This window comes from Mizuhopecten yessoensis, unplaced genomic scaffold (assembly GCF_002113885.1).
Source record: "Mizuhopecten yessoensis strain PY_sf001 unplaced genomic scaffold, ASM211388v2 scaffold10919, whole genome shotgun sequence".
NCBI classification, from domain to species: Eukaryota; Metazoa; Mollusca; class Bivalvia; order Pectinida; family Pectinidae; genus Mizuhopecten; species Mizuhopecten yessoensis.
In genome coordinates this window covers 742,276-768,972 of record NW_018408787.1, presented here as the reverse complement: position 1 = coordinate 768,972, position 26,697 = coordinate 742,276, and the positions used below count along the sequence as shown (strand labels likewise).

General features: G+C 35.1%; 1 protein-coding gene across 6 annotated transcripts; it reads right to left on the bottom strand.

The window, feature by feature from the left end:
- Nucleotides 1-6,489: 6,489 nt before the first annotated feature.
- Nucleotides 6,490-23,427, bottom strand: LOC110463648. Of its 6 annotated transcripts, XM_021518439.1 has the most exons (3): nt 23,324-23,427; nt 20,208-20,294; nt 6,490-8,708 (listed from the first exon to the last, which is right to left on the bottom strand). In XM_021518439.1, the coding sequence occupies exon 3, from the start codon at nt 8,670-8,672 to the stop codon at nt 7,491-7,493; it is 1,182 nt and encodes a 393-aa protein (XP_021374114.1). In that variant the 5' UTR covers nt 8,673-8,708; nt 20,208-20,294; nt 23,324-23,427; the 3' UTR covers nt 6,490-7,490. The 6 variants fall into 6 exon arrangements, with proteins under 6 accessions (XP_021374114.1, XP_021374117.1, XP_021374119.1 ...); XM_021518442.1 differs by lacking the exon at nt 20,208-20,294 and having other exon boundaries at nt 23,324-23,420; XM_021518444.1 differs by lacking the exons at nt 20,208-20,294; nt 23,324-23,427 and adding an exon at nt 17,626-17,738.
- Nucleotides 23,428-26,697: the final 3,270 nt, after the last annotated feature.

The window sequence follows — 26,697 nt, the reverse complement described above, 5'->3', positions numbered from 1 at the left end:
TCTCTTGCTCTGGCGGTCGAAGAAGAAGGAACAACTCTAAAAAGGTAATCAGTGACCAAGCTGTATAAGTTTGGGCCTAGCTGCATAAGCTAGGGTTCCACTGTATTCCTTTATAGTACATGGTCAAAATAAATTGTGTTACAGTATAGTGTGCATAGTCACAGGGTATCACAGTACAGGGCGACGTACTGTTGATACAGGGTGTCAGGTACCAAGACACAGGGTTTACCAAGGCATAGGTTTTATAGTGGCTAGCTATAGGGTGACTTGGTCAAACGGCAGTCGCGGTAAAGGGTGACGTGGTCAAGGTGTGTCGCGGTAAAGGGTGTACACAGTCACGGGTGTCGCAGTAAGGGGCTATTTACTGTTGATACAGGGTGACGGATATATTGTGATACAGTTGTTTTAGTTGGCTTTTTGACTATATTAGTGTTAGAGGTATATTAATGTAAAATATCTACCGGGTGTAGATTAGGTAATAGTTATTTGAGTCAGAAAGACGGCCGTTATTTTGTATATATTGTCGGCACTTGTTTGTTACAACAATTACTGGGTCCAAGAAAGAACTTGGTAACGAACTGTAGGCACGCATCCGTTACAGTATTAATGTTAAAAAATTAGCTTGTTCATTTTACTTACAAAAATAAAATGTACCGATACAACCTTAGAGTCGCACAACGTTCATTGGATTTATTCCGGATCAAATATTCTTTTCTCCGTCTTTTTAGATAGCGCGCGAAGCATCTTTGTCCTAATGCTATAGCTTAGTTCATGTCATAAAGAAATCCATACAGTATTTATAGTAATTAATAGAAAGATTAGGCAGTGCCATTGGTTCGTGTAAGATTGAATGTCACGGTTATACAAATGACCGTTTGCTGAAAGTGTACATGTAGCAAGTTATAGCGACATCACATTGAATCTGAGACGTATATTACACGTGTATTATACGTCTCTGATTGAAGTATATCGTTAATGTCCTTTTTTCAAATATAGCATAAATATATCAAGTGAGTCTCCTTATCGAAAATGACGGTAAGATTTCGCCAGTATATATCGATAAAAATATGTGATTACCCTAAGAGAAGAGGGAATCTCAATCAGCGATCTGATTACCATTTTATACGGCACTGTTGATAAATGTATATTCCCTGTTGATAAATGTATACATATTTATTGTGTGTAAGACTTAGAATGGATTTATGATTTATGATTTATGATTTATATCATTTATATGTATATTCTGTAAGGTATTATCATAATATTGGTATAATGTAATGTTGAAATTATTATTTCACTACAAATGTATTTAATCATAAAATTCTGATTAAATGTTAAGAAATGGATAAATAGTAAGTTTACAGTTTTTTCCAAATGTATATCATTTCTGTATTCCTAATCATAAAGTGTAATAATTAGTATTATTTTATAGGGTATTTATTTATTTCATTTACAGTATTACATGTTAAACACTTTGTATTGACTGCCAGTCATACGTCGCCTGTTAGACAAAGGAATTTCTGTAACCCCCCGCAGGATCTGTGGGGTAAGTTTGAAATGCCTTATACATGTTATATTTATGAGATATTTTGAATAATAATATAAGGTAATTCCATATCAATAATATATTGATATGTACAAGTAAATTCAGTATTATTGATATGTACACTGTAAAAAAAAATATGATATTCTTATATGGAGCTCAAATCAAAAACGTATCTATTCTAATGTACGAGTTATGTCCCTTGATGTAAATAGACTCTGTGAGATAATTGAGTGAATGTGTAATGTGTTGTATTTGTACAGAATAAACTACATAAAGAACCCAACAGTGTTAATTGGATTTTTATACACAAAGAAAGCACGGTAACAAATGTATATTACCTGTTCATAAATGTATTTTCCCTGTTGAAAAATGTATGTTCCGTGTTGATAAATGTATATTACCTGTTGATAAACGTATGTTCCGTGTTAATAAATGTACATTACCTGTTGATAAATGTATGTTCCGTGTTGATAAATGTATGTTCCATGTTGATAAATGTATGTTCCCTGTTGATAAATGTATGTTCCCTGTTGATAAATGAATGTTACCTGTTGATAAATGTATGTTCCCTGCTGATAAATGAATGTTTCCTGTTGATAAATGTATACGGCACTGATGATTAATGTTTGTTCCCTGTTGATAAATGTATGTTACCTGTTGATAAATGTATGTTTCGTGTGGATTAAAGTTTGTTCTTGTTGATAAATGTATACGGCACTGATGATTAATGTATGTTCCCTGTTGATAAATGAATGTTACCTGTTGATAAATGTATGTTTCCTGTTGATAAATGAATGTTACCTGTTGATAAATTTATGTTTCCTGTTGATAAATGAATGTTTCCTGTTGATAAATGTATACCGCACTGATGATTAATGTTTGTTCCCTGTTGATAAATGTATGTTCCCTGTTGATAAATGGATGTTCCCTGTTGATAAATATATGTTACCTGTTGATAAATGTATGTTTCGTGTGGATAAATGTATGTTCCCTGTTGATAAATGAATGTTACCTGTTGATAAAGGTATGTTCCCTGTTGATAAATGTATGTTCCCCGTTGATAAATGTATGTTCCCTGTTGATGAATGGATGTTCCCTGTTGATAAATGTATGTTACCTGTTGATAAATGTATGTTTTGTGTGGATTAAAGTTTGTTCTTGTTGATAAATGTATACGGTACTGATGATTAATGTTTGTTCCCTGTTGGTAAATGTATGTTTCCTGTTGATAAATGTATGTTCCATGTTGATAAATGTATGTTCCCTGTTGATAAATATATGTTCCCTGTTGATAAATATATGTTCCCTGTTGATAAATGTATGTTCCCTCTTGATAAATGAATGTTTCCTGTTGATAAAGGTATGTTCCCTGTTGATAAATGTATGTTTCCTGTTGATAAATGAATGTTACCTGTTGATAAAGGTATGTTCCCTGTTGATAAATGTATGTTTCCTGTTGATAAATGTATACGGCACTGATGATTAATGTTTGTTCCCTGTTGATAAAAGTATGTTCCCTGTTGATAAATGGATGTTCCCTGTTGATAAATGTATGTTACCTGTTGATAAATATATGTTACCTGTTGATAAATGCATGTTCCCTCTTGATAAATGAATGTTTCCTGATGATAAATGTATGTTCCCTGTTGATAAATGAATGTTACCTGTTGATAAATGTATGTTCCCTCTTGATAAATGAATGTTTCCTGTTGATAAATGTATGTTCCCTGTTGATAAATGAATGTTTCCTGTTGATAAATGTGTACGGTACTGATGATTAGTGTATGTTCCCTGTTGATAAATGTATGTTCCCTGTTGATAAATATATGTTCCCTGTTGATAAATGTACGTTCCCTGTTGATAAATGTTTGTTCTCTGTTGATAAATGTATGTTCCGTGTTGATAAATATATGTTCCCTGTTGGTAAATGTATGTTCCCTGTTGATAAATGAATGTTTCCTGATGATAAATGTATGTTACCTGTTGATAAATATATGTTCCCTGTTGATAAATGTTTGTTCTCTGTTGATAAATGTATATTAGCTGTTGGTAAATGTATATTACCTGTTGATAAATGTATGTTCCGTGTTGATAAATATATGTTACCTGTTGATAAATGTATGTTCCCTGTTGGTAAATGTATGTTCCCTGTTGATAAATGTATGTTCCCTGTTGGTAAATGTATGTTCCGTGTTGATAAATGTATGTTACCTGTTGATAAATATATGTTACCTGTTGATAAATGTATATTACCTGTTGATAAATGTATATTACCTGTTGATAATTGTATAATTCCTGTTGGTAGGTGTCAACATGTGCATGCTAAAAACCCTTGTTACACATTAGCATACATCACAACGCGTATGCTAGCTGCTGATACAGTGTTTATCCTGTTGCAAATGCCCTCTTTATACAAATAACATTAATTAACCTAAAAATAACTACATGTCGAGTTTTTAAGTGGATTCTTAAGCCCACGCGAGACAGAATAATGTCTCCACCAGCCTCAGCCTTTACTCTATTCGTTAATGTAGCAGTGAAGCCGGTGATTAACTGGACTGTCGAATGAGCTACAATGTATGTATCCACAGTTAACGGCTCCACATGCAAAACCCTATACAGTAAGACTGTTATCAATTATTGTGCCGTCTACTTTCAGTTCATAATTAGTAAGGCAAAGACAAGGACACAATACATGTGATTGTAATATTGATTAAAGTTTGATTTTATTTAATTTTTCTGTTCACTTTCCCGTTTTTTATTGGATTCCTTGCAAGCACCTCTCTAAATATGTTTTATAAACGTAATGTGCTCTGATTTACTTTCAGTTCTTCAATTTAGAGAGTCGTATCCTTTACTGGCTTCATGGTTATGTTGGAATCAGGGCAATATTTCCAATCACATCTATCGACTGCTTTAAAACACGGACGGTAGGAGTTTATCCTTTATATGAAAGAGGAGGTTGCCACAAACAAATGACGAAATAATCAATACCTGCTCACAAGAGCAGATAACTCTGCAATACGCAAATATTTTGTTTGTTTGTTTCTGTTTAACGTCCTATTAAAGACGGAATTGATATACGTGTTGCGCTTTCAAAATAAACCGTACATGTGTTTCTGTTTTATTGTCTGATATAATGTATCACGATATTCACAAGTTCACATTACGAATGTAAATTACAAAGTCTGAAGAGACTTGCGATCCAGTGTAAATTTTATCTTCCTAAAACATTTTTATTTACTTGTTAATGATAAAATGAACATGGTCATGCCAACTGCCATCTCCCGACAAAACCATGTAAACGTGTTTGTGAAAGGTTACTTTAAACAAGGTTTAACGACTTGTTCGTGTTTCTGTTTAGAAGTCTAATTGATTTTATTTTTAAAGGATTCCAATTTTCCAAAAAATTTCAAGTGTAGCTTTTTGAACAAGTGTTAATTTTCCCTAATTCTGTATTGAGTTTGTCGCCTCTTGGTCTTGAACTGTCAACATCGATGTGTTGTGAAAAATTCATCCGCAAATGGCTTTACAATATCATTTATTGAATTAGCAATACCATTAATACAAAATTTGAGGACCTAAATTACTATGTGGACTATTCCATTTAACTACAGCCCATTTTGGTGTCCTTTTTATTGACGTCAAATCTATTTTAAACAATGGCCGCAAACTTCCCCGGACACACACTTAGAAAGTTTCAGTATATAAGAGGAATCGAAAGCTATATATTTAATGTCACAAACTAATCATTGTTATTCTAGCAATCTCTCAAGTGTCGATTTAACGTCGAGTTGATTGACAGGTACTTTAACAGGTCTGAATCCGACCTCGATATGTATCACAAGTTACAGCTGTCCAGTGACATATTAACATGTTTATAAATGTAACCCTCCATCATCTTGTTGTTCTGTTTCCTGACCTTGGGTATGCTTTAATTGTGCTATGATATACATTAAAGACGATAACCAGACAACCTGGTATCATACAGGTTATCTATACCCTGGGTAGGGTAGACCACAGGGACATGTTCCCCTAAAGCATTCAATATTACTCTACAAACATCAGCTTCGGCCAAAACATAATTGCTGTAACGAATTATCGGGTCCCGGAGTGATAAGCATAGAGAGAGGTCAAAATATCATTCGCCACGGGCATTCCATGTGACGATTTTTAGTTGAGCGTGGCTTCGGCCAATCAGATCGAAGCAGAAACAAACGCCATGTACCGTCTTTTTCCAAGTCTCGGGGTCAAGAAGTTGGTATAGACACGTGCACGGGCCTATTTATTTGCTCGACAGCTGCGGGTCATGAGGCTGGTAGACACAATGTTGGTATCTTTACTCACCTCGTGCTGTTATTATTAACAGGCTATCGTTATCAGGTGACGTAATCTCTGTAGTAGCTTAGATAACGGACACCTCATCCCAAAACGGTTTGTTTCAGGGACCTGGGAATATGTTATAGTATATAGGTATGTATGTACCTATCCATCCTCGATTTCCAGGGGTTACGAGAGAGCGAAAGTAAGCGTAACTCCTGGATATCGAGGATGGTACCTATCCTAACGAGTAGAATGTAATATAAGATGTTTTTAACAATGTCATCCCTCATAATGGTTTATATACGTGAAGGCTGAAAAGCTCTCGATGTCGGCAATTCAATCCCATCTAACTTCCTCGCAACAAAAATCACATTTCTAAATGATGTACAAAAAAGCTTGTACAGTTAGAAAGTTAAAATCCCACGTGCACGCGTCTGCAGAGAGCGAAAGTGAGCGTAACCTCTAGATATCGAGGATGACGTGCACGCAAAATGTATTCAGACATGAACACTTTTCCTCCTAAAACTTTCCCTCAGTTGAAGCGTCCCTTTCCCATGTTTATAAGCTTCCAGTGCTCGAGGGGGCGCCTCGAGTGACGCTATGACTTGAAAGTGCTGTAGTTAATTGCGAAATTATAGTTTTATTTGAGAGAGCTAGTAAGGCGAGTACAGTTGTTTGACATCATGTTCTATTTAACAAGTTTTAATAAGAGTGACAGCTCGTTCAGTTTATAACACACAGCTGATGCCCATACACGCATGTAAAATCTTTTTGTCTCGGGAAGCATTGTGGGAAAAATGTGCACAGGAATATCGCCAATTCACTGCAGGACACTTTGGCAATGGAAAGCTTGAACAGGACAGCATGCTAAACAGTAGTTAAAGATTTTTTATTTTTTTAATTGCAACCCAGATTAACGTATGCTAATGATGTACACGTATAGAGAATACATTAGTAAGGTTTGAGTGTGGCTCATAACACCATCTTCACCAATGGTATGCGAGAAAGCACATTCACTCATATCAGATTTACAGCACCAGCACACAGTACAGATACAAATGTATTGTAAATATCGAGGTAGTCGTTGGTATCATATGCAAGAACCTGGTTATAACACAATCATGTCGTAGAAATACCCCATCGCTCCCGCCTCTCAACCCAAATGATATGTATCCCACCCGCCCGCCTCACAATATAATTACGTGGTATATCACAACCCCTCCGTACACGCCCCTCAAACAGACCGATGCATACTATCCCTACCCTCCCTTCTAAACTCCAAAAACGAATGATGCATACTACAATATGCTCCCCTCCCGCCTCTCAAACGTAATGACGTATTATTCCAATTCCTGCCCTTCCGTTTCTCAAACAGTATGGTTAATATTATATTAAACCAATCCCTCCTCTCCATCCTCCCAAACCGTATTTTGTATCATGCCCTACTCCTCCCCTTCTAAATTACATATGATGCCCACCCTTCCCCTGTTTTCGTCGGTTTTTAAGGGTAAACCTTGTGTCACTGTTGAGAATCTCGAGTTACCGTCACCACTTAAAGTATCCCATTTTATCACATTGTGTTGACTAAATATCACAGAATGTCGGCGTTGTTATACCAAAGTTATGATGTATTAGTTTGATTACTAGACTGGATGACCACACTGCTCATGCTAGCAGTCGCCTCTTCGTAAGATGGCAGATCATTGTCCGTCCGAACAATGTCCTCGTATTTTGGCGGAAGAACTACCACCGCGGGAGCCCTGACGGTATCCCATAGTAACGGGGTTCTCTCGTGTGGACGTTGGCGGACGTACGTAACTTCCGGTTGTGGATCTGAACAACGTCGGATAATTATAACACTTATAACAATAGACAGAAGTGAAGGTATTCCAAGGAAAATAAGAACATATAGCCAACTTCGCGCCACACACGAAGTTGTTATAGTGAAGGTTCTTTCATCGTAATGTTCTTTGTCACTATTTTTAGCATGAATTATAACAACCGGGGTTCCAGTCTGTGTCATATCATAGTCAAACACACAGGAGGTAGAATAGTCACAGTGGACTAGGCTTTCACTTGTGTCGTACACTGTTCGACGGAGGCTAAATCTAAGTTCCATCCACGTATCGGCTAGTCTACTTACAAATACAAAAAAGTAAAGACCCGTTTCCTGGATGTCAAATTTGATGTGGTTTTGACCGCGGTCGAACAGACCGCTGTCGTCTAGAACACACTCCACACAATCCATACCATTATCAATGTATTTGTTGAAGTTATCCTGTCCACTGATCAAGTTTAGATCTATAAACGAGTCGACCTCTCCAGTAAGTTTCACCGTCGATCCGGCCAATAGGTAAAACTGTTTATAGACGTTAGAGTTCTGCTCAACAAACTGGCTGTAGGTCTCATTATATATCTCTCGTTTATCGGGATCAATTTTGGGTGTATCTTGCATGAAATAAGCATCAAATAAGGATTCAAAATCATCTGATTCGATGTCCACACTATCGCAAAATATATGTGACAATTTCTGATCTATAACACGCATGTCAGAAATAGCCATTTCCGTGTCAACACTGCCAAATATTACCAACCCTGTCACTACTCCTGCTGTTAGACCGAGGATCATCATGTAGCCCCATAGCAACTTTACTCGTAACGTCCTCTTCATGCTCCGACAACAAAATAGATACAACCATATTGAACAGCAGCAGCAACAGCAGACGGAACAACAGTCGTCATTCTCGACTGGATGCTCACGTGACCGGAAATTGTCATGATTGGGAGTGGATCGGTTCTGCATTTGTACCACTGAAGGTTGGTGTCTTTTCTTTAGTTACTGAAATGATAGAAAAACAAATATTGGTGATACTGAAATCAATACTTATAGGTAGACATATGTAGAAGAAAGCAGAAGTAATTAATTAACAAAAGATAATGACAAACATATACATATATATTTGAAATACTATTGATGAATATTGCGATGAACACAAACAGTTTGTTTTGATTGATGATACACAGTCCGTATCCTATATGCATGTATAACTTTTAGGACTCCTCAGCAAGCACTGTTCTGGGCATCCTCGATATCCAGGGGTTACGCTAACTTCATCCTCGATATCCAGGTTTTACGCTAACTTCATCCTCGATATCCAGGGGTTACGCTAGCTTCATCCTCGATATCCAGGGGTTACGCTAACTTCATTCTCGATATCCAGGGGTTACGCTAACTTCATCGTCGATATCCAGGGGTTACGCTAGCTACATCCTCGATATCCCGGGGTTACGCTCACTTCATCCTCGATATTCAGGGGTTACGCTAACTTCATCCTCGATATCCAGGTTTTACGCTAACTTCATCCTCGATATCCAGGGGTTGCGCTAGCTACATCCTCGATATCCAGGGGTTACGCTAACTACATCCTCGATATCCCGGGGTTACGCTAGCTTCATCCTCGATATTCAGGGGTTACGCTAACTTCATCCTCGATATCCAGGTTTTACGCTAACTTCATCCTCGATATCTAGGGGTTACACTAGCTACATCCTCGATATCCAGGGGTTACGCTAACTACATCCTCGATATCCCGGGGTTACGCTAGCTACATCCTCGATATCCCGGGGTTACGCTAACTTCATCCTCGATATTCAGGGGTTACGCTAACTTCATCCTCGATATCCAGGTTTTACGCTAACTTCATCCTCGATATCCAGGGGTTACGCTAACTTCATCCTCGATATTCAGGGGTTACGCTAACTTCATCCTCGATATCTAGGGGTTGCGCTAGCTACATCCTCGATATCCCGGGGTTACGCTAACTTCATCCTCGATATCCAGGGGTTACGCTAACTTCATCCTCGATATCTAGGGGTTGCGCTAGCTACATCCTCGATATCCAGGGGTTACGCTAACTTCATCCTCGATATCCAGGGGTTAATCAATATACTATTTTGTTCCGGCATGAAATACTCCTAACAATTACATATTTCTTTAGTATTCTGTGCATAAAGTAATTAGATAAAACTAAATACACTGCTGATATTTCTTTAATTCCATTTCAAATAGCTCCTTCTTAAATCAGTATTTCTTGTGTAAACTAAAACAAAATGGAGCTAATTTTCACTTTCGTTAATGTACGTGATGTATTCTTTATGACAAAATCTACTATTTGTTATCAATGCAGTTATGACGGTCAATTTCCTTGTCTAAATTGTGAACAGTCAGCATCAGCAACTACTTGACCGATTTCTTTCAGGTACACACTTATACTAATTTGTACTAACCCATTCAAGTAACACCAGTGCTTTTCATCTACTTCAAATACTTCAAACACATAAAATAAGAAATTATGCAATTTTAAAGCGACATGTAGTATTGCTATACCGGTATTCACAATCCTGGGAGTACACATTGTATATGTACATGTAATTGAGTTGTTAATCTTGTATGCGTATAACAGGGTAATGTATGATGTAAAACACTAAACCGTAACTTACATGTATAATGTTAATTGTCTTATGATGCTAGGTCAACTAGAAAACACAACAGCAAGAAACTGATAACATATAACACATCGTAAGTCAACACTGACAAACCAGAGCGGGGACAAATGTGCAAAATCATAACTCAAAGTATATTGGAAAAGATAAAACGTACAAATTATAATTAGGCCAACTGTATGTCATGCTATTTCGTCTTTTCGTATTGCAGAGTTATCTGCTCTTGTGAGCAGGTACTTATTGTTACGTCATTTGTTTTTGAGAGTAATGTCATCAATTTTCGAGAAAACGACGTAATTTTCTCACACAAACTAATGACGTAACAATCAATACCTGCTCAAAAGAGAAGATAATTCTGCAATACGCAAAGACGGAATAACCTTATTCCAGAGACGAAACAGGCTACTCGGAAGTGTTAGCTCTGCAGTTGAACCTATCTTGTACATTTATACAAGTCATGAACTTAAGTCGAAGCGTTAACACAAACCAATGACTGTTGATAAAGTTAGTTAGTTACTTAACGTCCCAGGAGGGGTAACTCATATCGGGCCTAGTTACTTATAGTAACCGAACATGTTATCATTGTACCAGCTGGTCTTTATCATTGTGTCTATACAAGCTACATAACGAATACTAAACAATAGTAATCATCATCCCTTATTATTATTGTTTACTAAATCATAAAACATACGAAACGTATTTCCCCCTTAAATATTGTATTATTATTAGTATACAACAATATTGATATTAACTTACTCATCCAAAGTGTTTTTAATTGATTTACCGTAAAATATTGTATCATTATTATTATACACTATCATAATCACCATTAAATACAATCCCTTGTTAACATGTTCTCAAAACTTACGTGCAAGTTTTCCCAAAATGTTGTAACACACCTGGACTTCCAGTTACTCAATGATAGAAAACTGAACAGGTAAACAGATCGGGTTGATACAAGCCAATCTATCCTTGTTTACCTGTGACTGGACAATACACGAACATAAGGGTGTACACTTGTACATACATGTACAAAGTATGAGGGCCACTATCTCATGCATCTGATAACGACTTACTCGGGCTAAATTGATTTTGTGATAAAATGCTTTTATACTGTGGTATAGTTGTGTGTAAGAGTTGTCGTGTTATAATACAGTACATATTATAATCATAACATATCATTTAAATGGGTTGGGTTATCAACACACTCTCTTGTTTAAACGTGGAAAGAACATACATTTTTTTCATCTGACATGAACACGATCAGCCAGTATGTATTTGTGATTTGTTTTGTAGAGAGATTTGTATTTTAGGTTTTGGGGATTTGCTTTGTCATTTGTGCTGTTTATGAGAATTGCTTTGTCCGTTTCATGTGATTTCGTTTGGAGTAAATTCAGGTCACTGGAATTCTTATGTTCACTAACTTCGTCGTCCAATCACTAGTTTTGATATGCAATTAGGCAAACTGTAGTGGTTTCCTTTTCATTTCTTGAAGGAAACACCCAACGACCATAAATCAAATTTATCAAATACCAGGCGTTTGGAGCCGGTTTTTCCTATCCATTTCGTCGAAGTTATTTCTAATTCTCATAAATAAGAACAAATCCCACTTGATCTGAGTAAATCAGCGAGGTGGAAGTCATTACAATTCTAAATTCGTTATAACCAAGAGGACTAACAGGTGCTTTGTAGATCATATCTCAAACCATCAGAACAACATACTAGTATACATAATACATCGAGTATATTGTTTTAACACGTAACAGAGAATTACAAATAACGATCACGACAACAAAGCTTTCTTTCTAACGGTGGCAGCGGAACAACGATCTTATAACAGGCTAGTCCCTTGGGCAATACAGTGCCGAAGAGTGTCAGCTCGAGGTAATATGTTGTACGCATTTAACTGATAAATAGAATTATTATGCATGCTAGTATATATTGTTATACATCGTTAAGGTCACTGCGATAGAAGAGTATAACAACTTATTTAGATAATGATTTAAAATATACATTATGGGAAACTTGATGTTTCAATTAATACAATACAATAGGTAATGCAATTCATCTCTTCTGCTCCAACAAGAAACGATTTCGGAATTCAAAATAGTATGGAACCAACCGCTCGAAGAATTGTGAGCGTCAAGGAGCCCTTTCACTATAATTTTATCTCTGAGTGGTTGCCTCTGTTGAATTTTGAAGAAAACTAATTATTCGTACACACACATATATATAATGAAAATAAACATACTATATTCTTTCTACTTTAGTAAAAAAAATATTTTTAAAGGAATGAGTTTAATGTTGTATAGATTAAGTGATAATATAGGTAATATGCACCCGCGTTTAATATTGATTTTTTCATATTTTTCACAAATATACCATTCTAACTTTAATGTATTGTTCCATTAATACTGACGGAGTTAATCTATTACCATGGAGGCGGATGTCTAGAATTCATTTTAAATATTCTCTTACAAAATTCAAAGTGTGTCTGTTACATTATTCCAAGACAATTAAAGTACCTACTCATTCGTTCCAACAAATCTTTTTGCTTTTCTTGTATATTGCGGACGACGTCAGCTTTTGCCTTAACAAACTTTTATATGTCAAGTTTGTACTTATATATGATATCCCATCTCCTTGTTGTCGCGTCCTCCTCCCCCCCNTTGTATTGAAATTCAATGGGAAATTCTACCAAATGTATTGATACCGAACCGTGTGGTACTGTTTGTACTAGGGGTACATAAGGTAAACACATATGTACAAGACTACTACAAAGCGAATGGAACTTTACTGAGACTGTTGTTTTCTATCAGAATATCGATAAATATATTTTTTAACATCGGAATGCAATAAATGCAAGTATATATACACATTTACTCTTTGTACATATAATTTGCACTTTCGGGCATGCAACCGTGTCCATCGCCTCCGGGAGCTAACACACGTGTTTTGATTGGCCATAGATTCCAACAAGAGGAAGAATAAACATACCAAACTATTATATATCTACCAATAGGATATAGTTAGTTCATTTTTTTTAGTAACTTTGTGTAACATGCTTGGCATGACTCGTATCATAAACTTTATCTACCTATATATTATCACGTACACCACACTGAATCAGGAAGTTACTTTATGCGTCAATGTTTATGACGTAACATGTTTTTATTACATACATATAATCTACATAAACGTATACACCTACAAAAACAAAACCAACGACGACCACGACGACGACAACATTAACCACCACCACCAGCAGCGACATTACAGAAGTGACGTGTTGCTATACACGATAGTTTAACAATATAATCCCATATAATATTGTACAGATTAAGCTTTAGTTCATGATGTGTTCATGTTTTGGAACAGATCCCAATCTTTAGATACGACTCGCTATTTGGTGAATAGACAAAATAAGATGCGGTATCGCGAGGCGATACTGTTCTTCTGATCGGTATCAGTGTTGATAGATAATATTCTTTTTTTTTTCAATTTTTGATACTGATCTATTTGTGTTACCAATAACGTAATATAATAATTATATAAAAAGGACTTTACCCGTGAAAATCAAACCTGACATGTCTCCTAAGTAAACACTTTAGATACGTAGTTTGAGATAATAACGGGAAGTCGAGTAGCTGTCCGTTAACTATTCTATTTTGTGTTCATAGTTGTAAACCTTTTGACATTTGACCTTCATCCCTGAAAGTAATCTCAAGCGAGCACCTTTGGTAAAGACGATGTGTAGAAAGGTTTGATGTTATCGGCCCCCGAGAACAGGCTTTTATATGAAAACCACTTTTGAATTTGTATAACAATTAACTTGATATTTGGACATAAAAGGGAGAAAAATAGATATGCAATAAATGGGCGAACGGACAAGCGGTGTTACATTATCCAAACATATACGAACGGTTATAAATAACAATAAACAATAATACTAATAAGGAGAAAACAAAATAAAAGAAACTAACTAAAGTAACCAAAGAGATGTAAAAGCAGTAGAAACAAGAAATATGAAACAGACACCATGAAAACAATTCAATAACATAAACTAAAGAGATATGATAATTACAGTTATCATCTATATACTACTTTATACCACCTACCGGTAGCATGATCAATTAATTATCATTGGTTGTCAGTATGATAAGAAGTTGAAAACGACTTGAGAACAACCTGAGAACAACTTGAGGACGGATTTTCCCATTCCCTAGCACTACGGAACGTATTTTCTCAAAATAAGAACGTCTGCTCGCGCCAGATGACGTCCGAAACCGGAAATAGCGTCCACACAAAAGTAATCCGCGTAAGAAAATAGTCAGTCATAAACAATACAAAGTTACGGAAACATATTTTGAGAATAACAACACCATTTCATATGAAAAAGTCAATGACGATAGAATTGTTTTAAAAAATATTTGTTCTACGTATTTTTACGATTCATTGTATTCCTTCGGGCAAAACTTCAAATTGTTTACGTTTGTCACAGGCGATCGTTGACCATTGGGCTGAGAAGGTATTTGGAAAACATGGTGTTTAGTTGAGTTTTTGTTATGGAGAAATATATAAGGTAGTAGTATAAAGATGATACATAGTTTATCATACGATAATTTCAGGGTGGCCTCTCGATTTTATCCACGTGCTCGCGATGAGAAAACTGTTCTCACGACAAACCCTAAAAATACTGTGTAATAATCTATAATTACTGAGGAGCTAGCAGAAACAAAAATTAAGGGGATATCAAACAATCACCTAGGTGACAAACACCAAAATACCATTAACTAAAGCGATATTAAAATAACAGTAACTAGGGTGGTCTAAAAACATCAGTAACCAAGGCGATATCACAATAAAAGTAACTTAAGAGATATAAAGATAAAAGTAACCAAGGTGATATCAAAATCCCATTAACTAATGCGATATAAAAAACAAGTAACAAGTAACTTATGTAATACTAATAGATTAGTTACCAAGGTGATATCCTATCGCCAGCAATTACAAAACCTATCGTTCACAGTTACCAAGGTGACAAAAAAATACCAGTAACTAAGATGTTATCATAACAGAAGTACACTGTAAGTAAGATGACTCTGATAACAACTTTAGGAGGGCCTTCATAGGTCGTTGCATGCTTTATCAAAGTTAGTTTAATCCAGTCGTCGGTAAGTGATTCAGATATGGCTTTATCACATACAGACAAGAACACACACGATTATCAAATCACATCAGTAAATAGACACGTTTGTTTCGTATATCATATTTGCCGCTCATCCATGACACTTATAACTCATTTCGTCATCACTATTGTTTGGAAACTTTGTTTAGATGCTGATTTATTAATATATGATCCATTCAGATTTTGATCGTGGTTTCTGCAAGGTTTAATTAATACATTTTATCATATGTTTTCTCGAACCGGTGTATCAGATATGATTGTAGGTAAAGACTATTTATCTCTCGGTTATATACTCTGAGTTTATTTACTTTATTTATACACCAGTTGCGTTATGCTGTATTACATAATGCAGCTCTATGTATCGAACTGTAATAAGGCAAATGATAAAAAGCACACAGCAATATCTACATTTACCAGTATAAACATTTAAATGGCGACTGCTGTATCAAATAAACCTTCCGATAATCAAAAATTAGACTCGTCCTAAACAAACGAATTGCTAACGTAGAGGAACATGGTAGTGGCTGTTACACATGTAAACGTTTGATCACAAAGGTGTACACAATATCCACAGATGTAGTGATCATTAGCCTTTTAGAGTTATCGGGTGTTTACTTGACCAATATATACACATATGTATTTTAAGTATTGGTAGATGTACGCACTGTCGTTGACATCAAAAATGTCTTAACCCTTTTCCTGAATAAAAAGATATGTCAATAGTCCATAAAAGTGCAATAAAGCATCCAAAACGAACGAACGTTAACCTGTTTACTGTGTAATATAATAACATTTAACTTTATCATATAAACATTACATAATCTTCAGAAAACGACTTAACACTAGCCCGTGTACTGTGTAATATTTTTACATTTATCGTTTTATATAGACATTTCATTATACTAAATACAATTAACGTTTTACCTTGATGGTTTAATACATCCTGATGTAAGTGTTCACGCACTGACACTGCTAGGTCATTGTTTAAAACGTGTCTCATTACTCTTTATAGTACTAGAAGAATGTATCAACATAAAACGGAAGTAATTTCCTGTCATTCCGAGAATGAAAATAAACCAACGACGCATGTGTTTACTGAAACCACTTGAACACCATTACCAACAAAATTTCCAGAAAATAGTTGACAGGAGTTAAGACCATTTTAGACAAAAACAATATATTTATACATTCTTTAAATTCGCAGGTTAAAATATAGAAACAGGAAGTTTAATATGACTGTTGATTATATGATTATTTTGTATATAATTTTATATTACTTATTGTTACTACAGACAACATAACTGCGTAATTTGATTACTGCAATAACGAGACATAAAACATGTTTCACGACACTTACGCAGTGCATCTTATCAACCATTCCACACCCTTACATCAGTTTATAAACATTCTCTGCAAGAAAACATTTTACTGTTTTACTTTGTTCTGATTAACTTAATGCCCTTGTAAACAGTTGAATGCAAGCCTTGTCTAGCCTAACCTTAACTAAATATACCATGTTGTATATCACAGAGATAACACCAGCCTTGTCTAACCTACCCTAAACCAAATATACCATGTTGTATATCACAGAGATAAAACAAGAACATTACGTAATGTTGACTTCGAAAGAGATACATTGGAAAAAGAGATCAATTGGAAAAAGGCAAAACAATACAAGAACAGACATCTTGCACAAAAGGAAAAATAATCTGTAAAAACGGAAGGGTAAGATACAAATCCACAACACTCTCACTCAGTGCTATATCACCAGAGACTAGAAGACATCATTTGAATACTACTGCACTAATTTAGTTATTATTTTCGATTGATGTAGTTAAACAGATTACCGTCAACACAAATGCTGATATTTTCATGTCTTTACTATACGATATATGTTAATAACGCGTGTATCGAGAGAGGAATACTTGGATAGTGATGTACACTGGACATTGTTCTGGGACAATTGGAACAAAATCAGAAACAAAATAGTGTATAAATTTGTATCGCAAAACATCGTCATATATTTAGTTCCAAATCACAGAATAAACCAAAAATGAAAGCATACCTCTACAGAGAAGAAAACTGGAGTATTCTGGGAAACGTCCCAGGTAAGACTGATAGGACCAACAACGTTGGCTTGTATCGTATGGGTGTTTCCAGGAACCCGGAAGGCATTCGCATTGGTCGGCTATTTATGAGTGGTTATTTTGTTCGGACTGCCTACTCTTAAGGTAGATCCGGGGACTTCTGTGCTTTGTATTTTGAGTATTTTCATGATTAATGACGTTAAAGTATCTTTTCTTACGAAACCGTTAATTGTTTCATCACTTTCCAGTCTTTGAATAATCCTGCTAGGCATTGGTGATTCATTAGAAGGTAACTCCTTGGCTTATTTTTCATTGGCCAATCTTTGAATAGTAATGTCACATAACAAAGCTTTAAACCGTCATCTCAATTGTGACGTCATAATTTATGACAATAGTTACGCCGGTAGGAAACAGAAAGGATGCATTTTAAGGGAAGGAATTGTTGTTCTAGTTATGATATGAGCGTTTTGGGAGAAAAAGGTCCACATTTTCGTTATGTTTTTTAGTCATGTTTACTAAGCTCTCAAAAGTTAAATTTCAAATTGCAAAAGACATTATGTTAACATCGAAAATTTGAAATTTGAAATTTGAAAATTAACTTAGTCGAGTTAAATAATCATGATAGCCAATCATCAGTCGTTGGGGAACCTCTTTACATACTGTGTAGACATTATGTACTATCTGGATTCTTACATAATTTCGTTATACAATTGGAATCAAAGGGTAGTTCTAATTAAGCTTTAGTAATTCAGGCTTTAGGACTCTTTACTCAAATAATCCCTGTTTCTACAAAAACTTAATTGTCAGGTTGACGAGCTGCTAGTAAAATCCAGATATCTGTTGGTTATTCCCAACGGAGAGGTACACGTGGTGTTTGATTAGCATTTGTTTACGTGTGTCGAGCACACTTTCATAATAAAACGTTGTGGAATGCACAGGTAACAGGCAGGATTTAGGTTTGTACATTATATGTAACACAGTGTTACTGTTATGCTTTCCTGTATGTATATAACATTAGACGACCTATTTCACAGATCACCAAACCCTTTGATTAATAAACATTCTATAAACTTATGCTAGATCTGTAGAAGGTGGAAAAAGTAGGACGTTTTTATCATGTTAATTTATCAAGGAAGAACCTTTAGTAAACAGTGATGAAGTCATTGAAATTAAGTGTATTTGTCACATCTGACCACAAACTGTAGTATATTATAATATATTTAGTGAGATATGCTATGTTGTGATAAGCTCAGTATGTTTATATAAAACAAGTGCAATTTTCAACAAATGGATTCTGACATTAAAAAATAATGGTCAAATAAAAGCACGGAACAAGTTGAAGGGAACAATAGACCACCGACCCTATACTAAGGGGTAGACTTTTTCGTTATACAATTTCCATTTTTACTGAAAGTACTCTCCTGCAATATCTAATAATTTTATTTACTAGTGTATTGTAATGAACAGACCAACAGACTCAAAAAACATAACAAATTAGTTAATTATGAGATATAATCTATGGTATAAGCATGTTTTCATTATAACAAAACTATTTCATGTTTCATTTACCTATGTATGCTTGTTTTTTCCCCATTTTGTAATCTGATGTGCAATATAGTTGTGTCTAATGAAGGGTTTGGTTGATGGATCAGCCACTCATTAATCGCGTACAGGCAAATTTGTGCAAGTCCCAATAGCTTTGCCATGTAAAATTGTCCCTAAATAGTCTTTAAAAATCAAATTCGCACAGTATGTAATTACTCCAGAAGGACAACGGTTACGTACAAGCACTTCTTCTGATGTGAAACAAACCCCCTGAATTTGTTTACAAGCGTCACCATTGTATCGACTGATCACAAATACAAAAGCAAACTAAGGATGTTTACGTGTTGAGTTCACCCTCTAGCTCACCGACAGGAAAAACGGAGAAAAACACACGATAATTCATTAAGTGAATTGTTCTTCTTCAAATATCTAGTGATTTGGTGATTTCTCTAAAGCTGTTAAAACATGACATTGTATATTGATGTCTACATATGATAGCGTCCACTATACCTTATATCTCATCATCTCGGATAAAACCTCGTTTATACACTATGTACAATTATCTCTTAATTAACACCGATTATATATTATGTATAATCATCTCTTTAAATGTCATCATCTGTATGTTATGTATGATTATCTACTAACAAAATGACAGCCATTATAAGTTTTCTAATTCTATAATCTTGATGTAAATCAATGGAAACTGATATCAAGAGAATTTAATGGCATTAAAAATGCAACAACATAAAAATTGTTAAATTTGTTATACTAGTCATCTATTTAACTTGAACAAATATCAGTTTTTTCTCATAGTATGAGATATATAAAAGAGATATTTTACTGAAGGAGACAAGCTTTTGATATATGTGTACTTACAGGACATAAAAATGGTTAAATCCGTAATACTAGTCATCTATTTAACTTGAACTAATTTCAGTTTTATTTTCTGACAGATATATATACATGAGATATTTAACTGAAGGAGACAATATTTAGATACATGTGTACTTACCACGGGATATACAGTTGATATAATCTTTACCACAAACTCAACGACGTTATGTATGCCATGTTTAGCGACAGCGACGGAAACCCCTATCTATAAATAGAACAGTAATGGGTTGGAGACTTTCGGCGAATTGGAGCATATCAGTGTTAAATTCTTAGGGTCTGATAACAACACAGTGATAGGACAGCCAGCACACGAACGACGGTATATCCACAAGGATATCAACACTCATAAATCAACTGAACATAAATGCGTATATTGATATATTTACATATATTATTGATATGTCTTGTAGTTTTGTAAGATTGTACTGCAATCATGCATAGATTGTGATTTCGTATTAGAAAAAGCATGTTAGACATTGAATAAAACAGATATTGTAAATCAAGTTTCAAAATCATAAATGTTAATTATAAATAAATACAAATCAACAGTTGTATAATAAGTCTATTAAATCAATGTACGATGCTTTATATATTAACTTAAATTGCCCTACGATAAATTAGTGAGCTTTCACTTCATATCACATCAAAACTTTTCATAGATTTAGAAAATTGATTTAATGGTGCAAGGAATATTGAAATGCAGAGTAATCGGCGGTGTTCTATTGGAATGTTTTGTCAGCACGTTCTCAGAATAATGTGACTGGGAGAAGTTAAGATACACCGTGTCCGGGGCATGACAATTGAGTGAGATGACAATTTATGTGGCCTTTATAAGAGGTCCTGTTATCTGGTGACTGTCTCCTCACATGACCCCACTTAGCTGCTGAGTGGACGCAAGCCCCTAAACAAAGGACCCCACAATTATATGTACGACGTAAATGTTTATACTTGGATTTGCTACCATAATACGGATATCCTGGTTGGTTTTTAGACATACACATTGCTGTTGTAAAATGGTATTTGGCGATCCTAGTACACTGAAGTTTGTACATATCTTCATTGGAAATATCGTATCACCGGCTATCTGTTGAATCGGTAAATAATTTCTACTATTTTATTTGTTATAACGTCTCGTGAGCAACAGGGTTTATTTTCTAATAATACCTAGTACAAGGTCCAAAATTATTCTCTTGCGATGAGGCTGCGGTGAAGTTTGTTAACTACTATAGCCTCCCCCAGTTCTGGCCGCACATTGACCACACTGGCCGTTTATCATACATGGTAGACTCCTTAGTTAACTTAACAGTAGTTAATAACACTGATTATAAAGTTCGCTACACGTGATCTATTTCAATATAAAAACACTAAATGATTTCATTTCGATTTTATCTTGATCAAAGACATCAATCAAGTTTAGATTCCTTCATATACACTATGCGCGAACATAAAGGGAGACAATCTCTACACTCGTGGTGCTATACTTGTCTGAATTTTTTTTTGTAATTTTCTGATTCAAAATCTTTATTAATTAAAAACCAAACGACTAATATGTGGGAGATATAATAAATACAGACACTGTACACACATATGTTTAGATATATCTAGATCAATTAACCATAGAAAACAGCACAGTCCGGAGAGTAGCCTGTTATAGATATTTCAGACAGTGAAGTCAAATACCAGAATTTTTACTGCTAAGTCAATATGCAAGGACGACACAAAAGTACAAATCAACCTGTGTGTCAACACACAGGGACAAAAAATGTAACAGCACCAACACACTGTGGGACAAAACATGTAACAGCGTCCACACACATGGACAAAATATGTAACACCGTCAACACACAGGGACAAAATATGTAACAGCACCAACACTCAGGGACAAAATACGTAACAGCGTCAACACTCAGGGACAAAATATGTAACAGCGTCAACACACTGGGACAAAATATGTAACAGCGTCAACACTCAGGGACAAAATATGTAACAACGTCAACACACTGGGACAAAATATGTAACAGCGTCAACACACTGGGACAAAACATGTAACAGTACCAACATACAGGGAAAAAATATGTAGCAGTAATATATGACAAAAATTGTCACAAAATATGTAACAGCACCAACACTCAGGGACAAAATATGTAACAGCGTCAACACACTGGGACAAAACATGTAACAGTACCAACACACTGGGACAAAACATGTAACAGTACCAACACTCAGGGACAACATATGTAACAGCGTCAACACACAGGGACAAAATATGTAATAACACCAACATACAGGGAAAAAATATGTAGCAGTAATATATGACAAAAATTGCGACAAAATATGAAACAGCACCAACACACTGGGAAAAAACATGGAACAGTACCAACACTCAGGGACAAAATATGTAACAGTACCAACACACTGGGACAAAACATGTAACAGTACCAACACTCAGTGACAACATATGTAACAGCGTCAACACACTGGGACAAAACATGTAACAGTACCAACACTCAGGGACAAAATATCTAACAGAACCAACACACAGGGACAACACATGTAACAGCGTCAACACACAGGGACAAAATATCTAACAGAACCAACACTCAGGGACAACATATGTAACAGTGTCAACACACAGGGACAAAATATCTAACAGAACCAACACTCAGGGACAACATATGTAACAGCGTCAACACACAGGGACAAAATATGTAGCAGTAATATTTGACAAAAATTGTGACAAAATATGTAGCAGCACCAACGCACTGGGAAAAAAACATGTACCAGCGTCAGAACACATTGACAAAATACCTTAAACCACCAACACACAGGGACGAAATAACTAACAGTACCAACACACAGGGATAAAATATCTTACAACGTCAACAGACATAGACAAAATATTTATCAGCACCAACACACAGGGACAAAATATGAAACAGCACCAATACACAAAGTATATCACATATTCAAAGCAAACAAGACCATAATAGATAGCGTCAAATCGCAGCGTTTAAACTCACAAGAAATATACGTTTGTATGAATTTTGCAGCTTTGGTCAAGTACAGACGTATGTACTATTGAAATAAATAGGTATGAGTTGTTCTTTTTCATACCTTTACCACTGATCATATCAATGCTTTATCGTTTCCGTAAAGCTTTACAGACAGGCACGTAGACAGTCAATGTTTAGTATTAGCAGTCTGCCTTTACAGTATATCGCTAATCATACACACCTTTCTCTTCCAGTCTTATAAACTGACAGCATCTATCAGCAGTCGGGTGTAGGACAACAAACTAGTTAGATCGGTGACCCATTTTGATGAATTGCTAAGTAAACATAACAAAGACCGACCCCCGAACAGGGAAGTGTACTGGTAAACACCTACGAGGAAGGAATATACAATGACATCATAGGTATGCTTGTACAAGGAACAGTTTACTGAAAAGTTGTCTTTCCAATAATGTGAAAACCTTTCGTTTTCAACCGATTTCCAAAGTGTAAAACGTTAAAATAGTAATATCAAACAAGAAATATAGGTAATAAAACACGCACAGATTAGTGATTTTTATAAATTTATTCTCAAAAATCTGAATAAACTATTGCTCAAGCTAACATAAAAAGTGTATCTATGCATAACTGAGTTGTGATGTTGCCACTTAAGATAAATAGGGTAGACTGAATACTTCCTCAAACGTTTTTTTAACATGTGGATCTCTTATCATATCTTTCCTGATTTATTTTGGGACGGTTGTGAAAACTAAATCGCCCCTGTGTGATTGTGAGTGTTATAGATAGTGACATACGTAGATCAATGTTATATATATGTACCATTGGCTTTCCCGGGTAACGTAAGCATGTTTAATTTTCATATTTCAGGGGAGGCGTGTTTTGTACCAATAAAAATCACAGCTACTCTCATCTTATCAAAATGTTATGAAAAAGTATGAAATGCCTGAATTAGTAAAACGTTCGTGTAAATGTTTACAAATGTATCTATGATAAAGTCATTGTACATCAGCTAAGCCAGCTGTCATTTATAAAATATTGTAGTGACCGAAACTGACTTTTTGTACTTAAAACTGGAACCCCGGAAATGTTTTAAATTCTAGTGTTTCAACGCAAATTTTGAAATCCTTTCCGATTCCTATCCCGATATCTGCAATAGTTGCAATCGTTCTCCTTCAGAAAGCGGAAAACGATATTAAGATTTTTTCAAATGTGTTTGTGGGCTGTCTGACTGTAGAAAAGATGTTTTTTTTTACGTTTCTCAGTACTTCTAAAGTGCATTGTCCACACAGCAGAATGTCGGGGAATTCACCACATTTCATCTTGCAATAATTTTGTTTATTACTTTTTATTTAACTTTCTATCAGCATACATGCCTATACATTGCGTTTAACTCGATATTCTATCCCCGAATATGCCTTCATTCCAAATATATATCTATTTTTCAGACATTTGTTTGCATTTCATGATCCAATATTTGCATAAGTTATAGGCCCTTTAACATAAAGAATAAATGGTGCTAATTAAAATGCATCAATGATAATTATGTTTCGACGGGTACATATAAATACATCGGAGTATCGCCGGTAAAACACTTTAACATTATAGGTCGCATACATATTGACTGCCAGCAAACTATAAAAAATTAAGGATATTTTCTCAATCAAAATACAAACTCATAAATCACCGTATAAAATACATGTTGATATGTAACAAATTCATTTAATACACAATCACAGTTAATTATACAAACATGGACTAGGGAATTATTACGATGTAAGATAAATAAGCAGGCCGACAGCAAGTACAGATACGTATAGCATATCTGATATTTCAATGTCATATTTATTCAGGTATTTGGTATCATTTTATCAGGCAGACAGGCGTTTTGTATAATACTTCTATATTGATCAGAGATGATATACATATCTGGATATAGACAGAATACTCGTAAAGACTAAGGCTGTTATCTAAGTCTTCTAGCAACAAATGCATGCATTTTCGATGAGGTGTTATCTGATTCGTTGAACATATAAAAATGTACATGACTAATATTTTTGTAATTTCCAATTGTTTTTCCATTGACCTATATTCATGAATCAATAGTCGCGTTGTGTTAACAATGTTTTCTGTTATCGACCTGTGAATATGCGAAGTAGTATAAAGCGAAACCAAAAGTAGGAGCTGATAAAGCGTCACTGTTTAGTGTTGTTTGAGTACGTGTGTATTGGTTTTGTATCGCGCCATAGTAGAGGGATTTACAAATAGGAAATAGATAAACCAATACATTGTGTGTCAACCTGATACTCTGTCTGATATCCTACATCCTTAGGTAGGTAACATAGGGCGATGAGTGGAATGTCACATACCTCATGTGCTTCATTGTTGTTGCTAGTTTCAGTTTTGCCGGTTTTCTAGTTATGGAATTCAATAACTTGGTTTTTCTTTATTGCCTTTTGCAAAACAGTTATCGTTTAAAAATAATGTTGTGATATACTAAGCAATTCAATGACCCAATTATTTTGTTTGGCGTTTCTGTATTGCTACTTAAATGATATGTAGTTTATAAATAAAATAGTAATAGACTAGATAATACTGTATTGATTTATGGATTACCCATTGAGACAGACTTATGTGCAATACACAAAGGCAAGTGTTATATATACATATATATATGCACTGTGTGTGGGACCAACACAATGTCTGCCGTCCAAATCAGAATCCCAACATTATCGGGCTGAGTGGTCAACTGGAAATAACTCTTCATCCTTGTCATTTGTTTTTGATGGCCCTAAGTAATGGAGTGGTTTCCGCCCATATCTAACCACCATAGGGTTAACCAGTGGAAAACTTTTAAACAAAAAGATACTGGATAAGTTATATCAGTAACAAATCATATATAAGGGCAACTACTATACACGTTTAATGATTTTTATGCCTCAAATAGTTTTAAGTAGTTTTTAAGATGATACCCGTGGACTATGCTGATGTGAAACAGTCTTTTTAAAATAATTAAAGGTCGACTTTCAATTTTCATCTTTATATCTAGCACAGTTTTCTCACGAAATGTGCGCATTGTTTGTTCACACAACCGTCGCAAATATGTTTCCTCTGGACGTGCCATTTTCCTAGGGTTAAAGACTTCAGCATATTTTGATCTCTGTTACAAAAATGTGTCAAGATTTTTTTTGTGCAATATCTATTAGTAGACACTGTTGTTGTTGAGAAATAGTTCTTCTCAGCTTAAATTTAAAATATCACTTCTTTTGACCAATTGATTTCTGAGCACAATCACCTATCGTTTAGACATTGTCTTTTAGAGATTTAAAAACTATCATGTATAATGATTATTTTTATTAAAAGTGATTTTGTTATTTTACGGAAGACTATATCATTTGTGTTATATTGTGTTTCCCTTTTCCCGACAGTAATAACCATCAAGTTATTTCCAGTTCTACCTAGTTCTGTGATTTGATACTTTAATGCAAATGATTACATATCGATTTGGACGTGCATTTCTCTATGTATGGCTAACATATTTCACATTCCCAAAATAGTGGTTATGCTTCCTGACTGAAATGAAGAACGAAAGTCTTTAAC